Here is a 12,500-nt window from a genome sequence, read left to right on the forward strand (position 1 = left end):
GGTAAATAGCGAGGCAGATTATGCAACACTTTGCGATGAGACATATGACGATGCAGAAGACCACGAGGATAATGAGGGGGACGGATCCAGCTGCACTCTTGAAAGCCAGGAAGTTACTACCAATATACTCGACAAATTTGCACTCCTGAAGATTGAGTTTCAAACTGAAGTGACGGTGAGTTTATCATTTTTTTTTTTTGTAGTTTAGTTTATCATTCTTTTTATTTAATTGTATTTTTTAGTTTATTTATTTTATTTTTATTAGTTTATCAACTTTTTTTTTTTTTAGTTTATCTTTTTTTTTCTTAGTTTATTAACTTTTTTTATTTAATTTATTTTTTTAGTTTATTTATTTATTTTTTTGTTTATTTATTTTGTATTTATTTATTTATTTTTTTTAGTTTAGTTTAGTTTAGTATATACGAGCTATTGATATTATCCATCCAAAAGCATAAAATTCATAGCATGAATTTCTAATAGTTTATTAATTCTACATTCTGACATTCACCATACTATGACACTAAAACACCCCCTACTAATCAACAATAAATCAGATGCAATTCACACGAAACCCAACAGATAGAAGACCTCTTGGAGAAGTGCACCCGAGTGATCAACCTACTTCAAGAAGGAAGGGTCTTCGCCATTCAGAAACACCAGGGACGCCTCCGCTCTGCCAGAATGACGGTAGAAGATGGAAAGATCTACCTCCACCACCTCACGAATACACGCCAGCCTTTGAACAATAATACTCTCATGGTGGGTTTGCCTTCCTTCCGTTGAGTGGGGTTTGCCTTCCGTTGAGTGGGGTTTTCTTCCTTCCGTTGAGTGGGTTTGCCTTCCGTTGGGTGGGTTTCTCTTCTGTTGAGTGGGTTTGCCTTCCGTTGAGTGGGTTTGCCTTCCGTTGAGTGGGTTTCTCTTCCGTTGAGTGGGTTTGCCTTCCGTTGGGTGGGTTTCCCTTCCTTCCGTTGAGTGGGTTTTTCTTCCTTCCGTTGAGTGGGTTTGCCTTTCTTCCGTTGGGTGGGTTTCCTTTCCTTCCGTTGAGTGGGTTTGCCTTCCGTTGAGTGGGTTTTTCTTCCTTCCGTTGAGTGGGTTTGCCTTCCGTTGAGTGGGTTTTTCTTCCTTCCGTTGAGTGGGTTTCTCTTCCTTCCGTTGAGTGGGTTTCTCTTCCGTTGAGTGGGTTTCCATTCCGTTGAGTGGGTTTGCCTTCCTTCCGTTGAGTGGGTTTGCCTTCCTTCCGTTGAGTGGGTTTGCCTTCCGTTGAGTGGGTTTTTCTTCCTTCCGTTGAGTGGGTTTGCCTTCCGTTGAGTGGGTTTCCCTTCCGTTGAGTGGGTTTTCACTTCCGATGAGTGGGTTCTCATCTGTTGAGTGGGTTTGCCTTCCTTCCGTTGAGTGGGTTTGCCATCCGTTGAGTGGGTTTGCCTTCTGTTGAGTGGGTTTCCCTTCCGTTGAGTGGGTTTCCCTTCCGTTGAGTGGGTTTCCCTTCCTTCCGTTGAGTGGGTTTCCCTTCCTTCCGTTGAGTGGGTTTGCCTTCCGTTGAGTGGGTTTGCCTTCCGTTGAGTGGGTTTGCCTTCCTTCCGTTGAGTGGGTTTGCCTTCCGTTGAGTGGGTTTCCCTTCCGTTGAGTGGGTTTCCCTTCCGTTGAGTGGGTTTCCCTTCCGTTGAGTGGGTTTGCCTTCCGTTGAGTGGGTTTCTCTTCCGTTGAGTGGGTTTCTCTTCCGTTGAGTGGGTTTGCCTTCCTTCCGTTGAGTGGGTTTGCCTTCCTTCCGTTGAGTGGGTTTCACTTCCTTCCGTTGAGTGGGTTTGCCTTCCGTTGAGTGGGTTTCCCTTCCTTCCGTTGAGTGGGTTTGCCTTCCTTCCGTTGAGTGGGTTTCACTTCCTTCCGTTGAGTGGGTTTGCCTTCCGTTGAGTGGGTTTCCCTTCCTTCCGTTGAGTGGGTTTGCCTTCCTTCCGTTGAGTGGGTTTGCCTTCCGTTGAGTGGGTTTCCATTCCGTTGAGTGGGTTTCCATTCCGTTGAGTGGGTTAGCCTTCCGTTGAGTGGGTTTTTCTTCCTTCCGTTGAGTGGGTTTCACTTCCTTCCGTTGAGTGGGTTTGCCTTCCGTTGAGTGGGTTTTTCTTCCTTCCGTTGAGTGGGTTTGCCTTCCGTTGAGTGGGTTTCCATTCCGTTGAGTGGGTTTTCCCTTCCTTCCGTTGGGTGGGTTTGCCTTCCTTCCGTTGAGTGGGTTTCCCTTCCTTCCGTTGAGTGGGTTTGCCTTCCTTCCGTTGAGTGGGTTTCCCTTCCTTCCGTTGAGTGGGTTTCTCTTCCGTTGAGTGGGTTTCTCTTCCGTTGAGTGGGTTTCTCTTCCGTTGAGTGGGTTTCCCTTCCGTTGAGTGGGTTTGCCTTCCTTCCGTTGAGTGGGTTTCCCTTCCGTTGAGTGGGTTTCCCTTCCGTTGAGTGGGTTTCCCTTCCGTTGAGTGGGTTTCCCTTCCGTTGAGTGGGTTTCCCTTCCGTTGAGTGGGTTTCCCTTCCGTTGAGTGGGTTTGCCTTCCGTTGAGTGGGTTTCCATTCCGTTGAGTGGGTTTTCCCTTCCTTCCGTTGGGTGGGTTTGCCTTCCGTTGAGTGGGTTTGCCTTCCTTCCGTTGAGTGGGTTTCCCTTCCGTTGAGTGGGTTTGCCTTCCGTTGAGTGGGTTTCCCTTCCGTTGAGTGGGTTTCCCTTCCGTTGAGTGGGTTTCCCTTCCGTTGAGTGGGTTTCCCTTCCTTCCGTTGAGTGGGGTTGCCTTCCGTTGAGTGGGTTTATCTTCCGTTGAGTGGGTTTTCACTTCCGTTGAGTGGGTTTCCCTTCCTTCCGTTGAGTGGGTTTTTCTTACTTCCGTTGAGTGGGTTTGCCATCCGTTGAGTGGGTTTGCCTTCTGTTGAGTGGGTTTCCCTTCCGTTGAGTGGGTTTCCCTTCCGTTGAGTGGGTTTTCACTTCCGATGAGTGGGTTCTCATCTGTTGAGTGGGTTTGCCTTCCTTCCGTTGAGTGGGTTTGCCATCCGTTGAGTGGGTTTCCCTTCCGTTGAGTGGGTTTCCCTTCCGTTGAGTGGGTTTCCCTTCCTTCCGTTGAGTGGGTTTCCCTTCCGTTGAGTGGGTTTCCCTTCCGTTGAGTGGGTTTCCCTTCCGTTGAGTGGGTTTCCCTTCCGTTGAGTGGGTTTCCCTTCCGTTGAGTGGGTTTCCCTTCCGTTGAGTGGGTTTCCCTTCCTTCCGTTCAGTGGGTGTCCCTTCCGTTGAGTGGGTGTCCCTTCCGTTGAGTGGGTTTCCCTTCCGTTGAGTGGGTGTCCCTTCCGTTGAGTGGGTTTCCCTTCCGTTGAGTGGGTGTCCCTTCCGTTGAGTGGGTTTCCCTTCCGTTGAGTGGGTGTCCCTTCCGTTGAGTGGGTTTCCCTTCCGTTGAGTGGGTGTCCCTTCCGTTGAGTGGGTTTCCCCTCACGTTCGGGAGTTTGGGTGTCCCTTCCGTTGAGTGGGTTTCCCTCCGTTTGAGTGGTTTCCCTTACTTCCGTTCAGGGCTGTGTCCCTTCCGTTGAGTGGGTGTCCCTTCCGTTGAGTGGGTTTCCCTTCCGTTGAGTGGGTGTCCCTTCCGTTGAGTGGGTTTCCCTTCCGTTGAGTGGGTGTCCCTTCCGTTGAGTGGGTTTCCCTTCCGTTGAGTGGGTTTCCCTTCCTTCCGTTCAGTGGGTTTCCCTTCCGTTGAGATTCACTTCGTATTTTCCCCGAGTCTTGGTTTGAGGTGAGGGGGATGAGGGAAATAAGGAGAGAGAGGGAGAGAAAGATGAGATGAATGAGGAGAGAGGGAGAGGGAAGGATGAAGGAAATAGGAGAAAGAGATGGAGGGAAGGATGAGAGGAATGAGGAGAGGGGGAGTTAAAGATGAGGGAAATAAGAGAGAGAGAGGGAGGGAAGGATGAGGGAAATGAGGAGAGAGAGCGAAGGAAGGGTGAGGGAAATAGGAGAGAGAGAGAGGGAGAGAAGGATAAGATCAATGAGGAGAGAGAAGGATGAGAGACGTATGAGAGAGAGAGAAAGAGAGAGAGAGAGAGAGAGAGAGAGAGAGAGAGAGAGAAGAGAGGGATGAGAGGGAGAGTCAAGATGAGTGAGCGAGAGAGGGGAGAGAGGAGACGATCCTGTACGAGAGAGAGAGAATGAGAGAGAGAGAGAGAGAGTCAGTCAAGATCAGAGAGAAGAGGAGAGAGAGAGAAGAAGAGAGAAGGGGAAGAAGAGAGAGAAGAGATGAGTGAGAGTGAGAGTGAGAGTGAGAGGATGAGAGAGAGAGGAGACGGTGGAGAGAGAGAAGAGAGAGAGAGGAGAGGAGTGAATGAGGTGAGAGAAGGAGAGAGAGAGAGAGAGAGAGAGAGAGAGAATGAGAGAGAGAGAGAGAGAGAGTCAGAGACAGAGAGACAGAGAGAGAGAAAGAGAAAGAGAGAGAGAGTGAGAGAGAGAGTGGAGAGTGGAGAGAGCAGAGAGAGAGAGAGACAAAGAAGAGAGGAGAGGGGAGAGAGAGAGAGAGAGAGAGAGAGAGAGAGAGAGAGAGAGAGAGAGAGAGAGAGAGAGAGAGAGAGAGAGAGAGAGAATGAGAGAGAGAGAGAGAGAGTCAGAGACAGAGAGACAGAGAGAGAGAAGGAGAAAGAGAGAGAGAGAGAGAGAGAGAGAGAGAGTGAGAGTGAGAGTGAGAGTGTGTGTGGAGAGAGAGAGAGAGAGAGAGAGAGAGAGAGAGAGAGAGAGAGAGAGAGAGAGAGAAATGAGAGAGAGAGAGAGAGTGAGAGGGAGAGAGAGAGAGGATGAGAGAATGAGAGGAGAGGAGAGAGAGTCAGAGACAGAGAGACAGAGAGAGAGAAGGAGGAGAAAGAAGGAGAGAGAGAGAGAGTGAGAGGAGTGAAGAGTGGAGAGAGTGAGAGAGAGAGAGAGAGAGAGAGAGAGAGAGAGGAAGAGATGAGAGAGATAGAGAGAGAGAGAGAGAGAGAGAGAGAGGAGAAGATGAAGAGAGGAGAGAGAGAGGGTCAGAGACAGAGAGACCAGAGAGAGAGAAGCGAGAAGGAGGAGAGAGAGATGAGTAGAGAAGAGAGAGAGTGAGAGAGAGAGTGAGGAGAGAGAGTAGAGAGAGAGGAGAGAGGAGACGAGTGAAGAGAGAGAGAGAGAGGAAGAGAGAGGGATGCGAAGAGAGGAGAGAGAGAGAGAGGATGAGAGGAATGAGAGGAGAGAGAGAGAGGTCAGGAGACTTATTGTTTGATAGACAGAGAGAGAGGGGAAAAAAAAAAAGAGAGAGGGGGAGGGAAAAGAAGGAAAGAAGGAAAGAGAAAGAGAGAGAGAGAGAGAGAGAGATGAGGCGTGATAGTGAGAGTGAGAGTGTGTGAGGTAGGAGAGAGAGGAGAGAAGAGCAGGAGAGAGAGGAGAAGTGGGAGGATGGAGAGAGAGAGAGAGAGCGAGAGAGACCAGAAGGAGGAAGAGAGAGTGAGAGAGAGAGAAGAGAGATTGGATGGAGGAGAGAGAGAGAGAGTCAGAAGACAGAGAGTCAGAGAGAGAGAAGGAGAAAAGAGTGAGAGTGAGAGAGGAAGAGAGTGAGAAGAAGTGAGAGTTAGAGGGAGGAGTGAGAGTGAGGGAGAGGGAGAGAGAGAGAGAGAGAGAGAGAGAGGGAGAGAAAGAGAGAGAGAGAGAGAGAGAGAGGAATGAGAGAGAGAGAGTTCAGAGACAGAGAGACGAGCGACAAGAAGTGAGAGATGGAGGAGAGAGAGAGAGACCAGAGCGAGAGAGAGAGAGAGAGAGAGAGAGAGAGAGTAGAGGAGAAGAAGAGGAGAGAGAGAGAGGAGAGAGAGAGGAAGAAGAGAGAGAAGAAGAGGGGAGAGAGAGAGAGGAGAGAGAGAGGGAGACAGAAGAGAGTGAGATGAGACGAGAGGAGAGAGAGACTGAGAAGAGAGAGGAGAGAGAAGAGAGAGAGAGAGAGAGAGGGAGAGAGAGAGAGAGAGGAGCGAGAGAGGAGAAGAGAGAGGAGAGAGAGAGAGAGAGGAGGAGAGAAGGACTAGAGAGAGAGAGAGAGAGAGAGAGAGAGAGAAGGAGTGAGATTGAGAGGCAGAGAGAGAGAGAGAGAGGACGAGGTGGAGAGAGGAGAGGAGGTGAGAGAGAGAGGAGAAGAGAGAGAGAGGAGAGGAAGTGAAGAAAGGAGGAGGAGAGGAGAGGAGACGAGAGAGAAGGAGAGAGAGATGAGGATCGAGAGAGCGAGAAAGAGAGAGAGAGAGAGTGAGAGAGAGAGACAGAGGAGAGAGTGAGATAGTGAGAGAGAAAGAGAGGAGAGGAAGAGAGAGAGAGAGAATAAAAAATGATAGTCTCGTCTGTCAAATTAGTGCAGTCACAGAGAATAACCCTCTAGCAACAATGCAACGGCCTGTCCAGCGATCACATTTCATCTCTGCAATTTTGGCCTGCAACTGTACTTTTATAGGGTCATCTGTGCTTAACTTCTTTTGATGATTTAAGCTTAATCTCCTACGTATTAGGTGGTGAAACTTCATGTGTGTTTTGGCAACATTGAGTCCGAATTTATCTGTCTCAAACACATCTTAATGTGATCTTTTGATTATCTGGATTAATGTAAGGTAATTTGCGGCGTTTTCATTTGCACACTTTTATTCTGTTAGAATTATAAAGCTATTAAAATCTTTCTGCATTTCCCTGCACTATAAAAGTAGTTCACAATACCCGTCGAGAATGCATATTAAGAGAACTTTATCACTCATAGTTTGTCTGCAATCAGTTTCCATCGGGAAATGGATAGTTGATACCGTGCTAAGCTGATCATGTATTCCAATCCTATAAGTAGACGAAAAAGAAGAGTTAGTGATGATTATAAGTAGTTTAAATTCGCGTAAGAGAGGGACTTCGCAGAGGCACGCGCCGAGTTTTAAAGTTGTGTGTGACGTGTGCGTTCGTTCTTACAGCACAAGGACGTGATGACCCTGGTGGACCCGACCTCCATCGTGGCCTTCCTGGACCTGGCGTGGCTGCACATCCCGCCGCGTCGGGTCCACGTCCGACTGAGCCTGAGGACGTCTGCAGGGCGGCAGTTCGCCAAGCTCTGCACGGGTGAGGAGGGGCCCTGCTATGCCAACTCGTCCCTGATTCATAACACCCGGGAGGGGGACGAGGGGGAGGCGCTGGGCGGATGCGACAACGGCGGCATCGGCTCCCCCAGCCGGCGAAGGCTCTCGCTCTGGGGGAAGAGCATGTGCCAGAGCATCAGGTCATCAGTGCAGGGATCTTGGGTCACCATCGTGGCTATGAATGGCGCCAAGATCGGGATCACCTTCCGACCGTCTTCGGAATACCAGGATAACAATATCTTCGGGGTGGTGGAGAGTGGGATGGAAGTGATACTGTCGATTGTCGCCTTGTCTGATACCACTAACGTATCGATAGTGGACTGTGGCGTCGTGATACCGCTGTAGTCAGACGCGCGCGCTGCGTAACTGCCCAGGCAAAGAATCCAGTGTCCCTTGTCTCTCCTTAGAGGTACGGCACGAGACGCGAGGCGGAGTCCATGTTCCCTCACGACTTTATGTCTGGCACGAATGTAGCAAGTTCCACACACGGTGGTTACACGCATGGCTACCTGTTTACTGCACGAGCATCAGCAATAGCACTCCGAGACACTTGCCAAAGGTGATACCAGCCTGTGTAATCCTTCTCACCAATACTGAGCCTATCCTTCCATCCCTACCTCCAGTATCCTTGCATTATCTCACTCTTATAGTGGGATGGAATGACGTGCTCGGGGCTCCCTTTCATTATTGATGAAGAGGCGAGACTTACAAGAAGAAATGGATTATTCAGGGAAGCAAACGACATCCTTAGGGGCAGCACATCTTCCGTCGTCTACCTCCACTGTGGAGACCCGTCCTCTATCGTGTCAAAGTGAATGTTATATATATATATAGCGAGAGAGCTAGAGAGAATGAGAGAGAGAGAGGAGCGAGAGAGAGAGAGGAGCGAGAGAGAGAGAGTGAGAGTGTGTGTGTGAGAGAGAGAGAGTGAGAGTGAGCGTGAGAGTGAGAGTGAGAGTGAGCGTGAGAGTGAGAGTGAGCGTGAGAGTGAGAGTGAGAGTGAGAGTGAGCGTGAGAGTGAGAGTGTGTGAGAGAGAGAGAGGAGAGAGAGAGGAGAGTGAGAGTGAGAGAGAGAAAGAGTGAGAGTGAGAGTGTGTGTGTGGGAGAGAGAGAGAGACTGAGAGTGAGCGTGAGAGAGAGCGTGAGCGTGAGAGTGAGAGGAGCGAGAGAGCTAGAGAGAATGAGAGAGAGAGAGAGAATAAAAAATGATAGTCTCGTCTGTCAAATTAGTGCAGTCACAGAGAATACCCTCTAGCAACAAGGCAACGGCCTGTCCAGCGATCACATTTCATCTCTGCAATTTTGGTCTGCAACTGTACTTTTATAGGGTCATCTGTGCTTAACTTCTTTTGATGATTTAAACTTAATCTCCTACGTATTAGGTGGTGAAACTTCATGTGTGTTTTGGCAACATTGAGTCCGTATTTACCTGTCTTAAAGCCATCTTAATGTGATCTTTTGATTGTCTGGATTAATGTAAGGTCATTTGCGGCGTTTTCATTTGTACACTTTTAGTCTGTTAGAATTATAAAGCTATTAAAATCTTTCTGCATTTCCCTGCACTATAAAAGTAGTTCACAATACCCGTCGAGAATGCATATTAAGAGAACTTTATCACTCATAGTTTGTCTGCAATCAGTTTCCATCGGGAAATGGAGAGTTGATACCGTGCTAAGCTGATCATGTATTCCAATTCTATAAGTAGACGAAAAAGAAGAGTTTGTGATGATTATAAGTAGTTTAAGTGCACGTAAGAGAGGGACTTCGCAGAGGCGCGCCGAGTTTTAAGTTGTGTGTGACGTGTGCGTTCGTTCTTGCAGCACAAGGACGTGATGACCCTGGTGGACCCGACCTCCATCGTGGCCTTCCTGGACCTGGCGTGGCTGCACATCCCGCCGCGTCGGGTCCACGTCCGACTGAGCTTGAGGACGGCTGCAGGGCGGCAGTTCGCCAAGCTGTGCACGGGTGAGGAGGGGCCCTGCTATGCCAACTCCTCCCTGATTCACAACACCCGGGAGGGGGAGGAGGTGGAGGCGCTGGGCGGATGCGACAACGGCGGCGTCGGCGGCGGCATCGGCTCCCCCAGCCGGCGAAGGCTCTCGCTCTGGGGGAAGAGCATGTGCCAGAGCATCAGGTCATCAGTGCAGGGTTCCTGGGTCACGATCGTGGCTATGAATGGCGCCAAGATCGGGATCACCTTCAGACCGTCTTCGGAATACCAGGATAGCAATATCTTCGGGGTGGTGGAGAGTGGGATGGAAGTGATACTGTCGATTGTCGCCTTGTCTGACACCACTAACGTATCGATAGTGGACTGTGGCGTCGTGATACCGCTGTAGTCAGACGCGCGCGCTGCGTAACTGCCCAGGCAAAGAATCCAGTGTCCCTTGTGTCCCTTGTCTCTCCTTAGGGGCACGGCACGAGACGCGAGGCAGAGTCCATGTTCCCTCACGACTTTATGTCTGGCACGAATGTAGCAAGTTCCTCACACGGTGGTTACACGCATAGGCTACCTGTTTACTGCACGAGCTTCAGCAACAGCACTCTGAGACACTTGCCGAAGGTGATACCAGCCTGTGTAATCCTTCTCACCAATACTGAGCCTATCCTTCCATCCCTACCTCCAGTATCCTTGCATTATCTCACTCTTATAGTGGGATGGAGTGACGTGCTCGGGGCTCCCTTTCATTATTGATGAAGAGGCGAGACTTACAAGAAGAGATGGGGGTTATTCAGGGAAGCAAACGACATCCTTAGGGGCAGCACATCTTCCGTCGTCTACCTCCACTGTGGAGACTCCTCTATCGTGTCAAAGTGAATGTTATATATATTTTCCCCCGCCAACACAAATGACATTAAAAACATCGATAACCTATGTAAAGATGAAGGCAAAGATATCCATCATATAAAATTTGGAATGAATTTAGTGGATAGTTAATAAGATCAGCTATTTTCTCGCGGCAATGTATGCGAGTGGTCGTCAACTACAGCTAACCATCTAGTTCCTAACTTCTCAGCTCTAACTTCGGTTCGGCCTCTTCGCCACCACATAGGCCTACGTAGCAACTCTCTGTCGATTACCATTCTTTATTGGTCGTAAGTCTTTGATAGGGAGAAGGCGATCCATATTACTTTATTTACAGGGAAATTGTCTTTGTTTGTTTTTGTATGTGGTTTTGTTTGTTCCCTTCTTCTGTGGTATGTAATGGTGACGGACGAAAATAAAGATAAAAACAAGTAAAATGAGTTTTCTTTGATTGAGAATCAGTAATGATTGATAACATTTCATGGTGAAGGAGGCATACATTCAATACAGTCCGTGATATACAAAGCATACATCAGTAATGAATGATAAAGCAAATACCTCTTATTTGAACATGTGATTGAATCAAGTCAGAAACGTGTTAGACGAAATTATCTGAACCGATAAGAATTACAATAAAAAAAGAGAAAAGAATGAAGAATAGGAGACATAGATGAGCAACGAGATAATTGTTAATAAGCTTTAAAATAAGACAACATTGTTATGAGGTGTTCTGCTATTAATATGATGCCCTATCATTAAATTCTGACTTTTGTTCTACGACCTTGGCTGCCGTATGAGGAGTCCTAGAGGCGCTGTTCTGCCCTCAGCTCTCTCCGTGGTGCACCGGCCTTGGACACTGCACACTTTCTCTCTCTATTTTGTCAATATGGAAGTTCTATTTTCTCTTATCACTTTCGCCGCCCACTGCTACCAGCAATGATTGACGCTGACAACATTAAAAGAACGTCGAAAAGAAATGATTAAACTGGCAGTATTGACATCAATCACATTTACAGTCCCTGCACATGCCTCTCTGTTGCCAATTACTCTTTATAGATCTTTTTACGAAGGTCACCGCTCGTCTGAACAATTACCTGTCAACAACTCTTGTTTCGAATTTCACACAGCCTGCGTATGCTCTACATATTTCGTAAGTTCCTGTTCCTTCACTGTTACTTCAGTATACATTATAGTGATTAGTGTTTCCAAAACTGTTTTTAGTATCAGGTATAATAAAATTGATTGAAGTACAACCATTAACGGATAATTCAGTAATAAATTTAAGTGTTTTTTTTTCATCCAGCAAACACTAATTGATATTTAAAGGATCCGCCACATTTAGTAGTTTAAGAAAAACTACACTATATCCACTGGTCTTATTACTCTTATCATTATATACACAATTTTGATAATGTAAAAAAAAGTATCCAGTCCAGAGCACCTTCCGATTCAGTGTGGAAAATGACATACAGTTACACGCAGATCTGTCCTAATTTCATCACACTGTGGAAGACATTATGAGATATACAGCCGTGTTATTAGTCCTTTGTTACTGTCATGATCATCGTAAGGTGCGAAGGACAAAGACAATACAATAATACTTTTATATTCGCTACACTTCTCTTAGTCAACTCTCCCTCAGGCGAAGGACGTGGCAATCGTTCCAATAATATTTCGTAAAAGGCGCGAAATGCGAAAACAATTGCGAAAAAATGCGACTCGGGATGCGTCAATGCGAAAACAAATGCAACTCGGGATGCGTCAATGCGAAAACAAATGCGACTCGGGATGCGTCAATGCGAAAACAAATGCGACTCGGGATGCGTCAATGCGAAAACAAATGCGACTCGGGATGCGTCAATGCAAAAAAAAAAAAAAAAAAAAAAACGACTCGGGATGCGTCAATGCGAAAACAAATGCGACTCGGGATGCGTCAATGAGAAGACGACGGCGAAGACCAGGGAGCGAAAATGGCTAAGGGTACAGCTGTAGCAGTGGTGTCCCTGTTCGCTCATTATACACAAGAGGAGAACACTTATGCTACAGGCTGGAAATTAGCATCTTCCTTGCTAATTTCCACTGTTATTCCTTGGACGATGTGGAACACCATCTTTGGGCTTGTTCGTGTAAGTGGCTGCTAGTTAGAATTCTTTGTTGTGAAATCTTTGAAGGTGTAAATGTGTTCTGTTAAAGACTTCATGGTTCTGTTGATTCATTGATGGGTTGTTTGGGTACCTCCTTCATCTTTCTCTCTCTCTTTCTACCTCTCCTTTCCCTCTCTCATTCTCTCTCTCTTTCAACTTCCCCCCCTCTTTCTCTCATTTTCTCTCTCTCTCTTTCTCCCTCCCCCCACCCCCCACCTCTCTCTCTCATTCTCTCTCTCTCATCAGTCTTCAATAGTCTAAGCGAGCACCTCGTACCATTATTTTTACAAAATCATATATTTTGAATTTTTCACACTTTTACAACCGATTTATTTGATCTTATTGCAAGCCGACTGTGGCAGAGGTTGTTGCAGACACGCAGCTGACCGTTCTGAATATTGCATATTACAGAGTTACATTTCAAGATTTATATCATTTTATTTTATTTCATT

At 47.4% G+C, this 12,500-nt stretch overlaps 1 protein-coding gene across 1 annotated transcript in view; it reads left to right on the forward strand.

Moving 5' to 3' along the window:
* The window catches only part of LOC122266309 (uncharacterized), a 17,195-nt gene extending 9,752 nt beyond the window's left edge, over positions 1-7,443 (forward strand). The window contains exons 4-6 of the mRNA XM_086532497.1: positions 1-175; positions 580-759; positions 6,937-7,443. The exon at positions 1-175 is cut by the window's left edge and continues 32 nt beyond it. Of these exons, the coding sequence (XP_086388623.1) occupies positions 1-175; positions 580-759; positions 6,937-7,443 (862 nt within the window). The remainder of the gene's footprint in view (positions 176-579; positions 760-6,936) is intronic.
* The last annotated feature ends 5,057 nt before the right edge of the window (positions 7,444-12,500 follow it).

This window comes from Penaeus japonicus, unplaced genomic scaffold (assembly GCF_977035675.1).
Source record: "Penaeus japonicus unplaced genomic scaffold, GWHDUDI00000001_assembly GWHDUDI00000037, whole genome shotgun sequence".
NCBI lineage: Eukaryota > Metazoa > Arthropoda > Malacostraca > Decapoda > Penaeidae > Penaeus > Penaeus japonicus.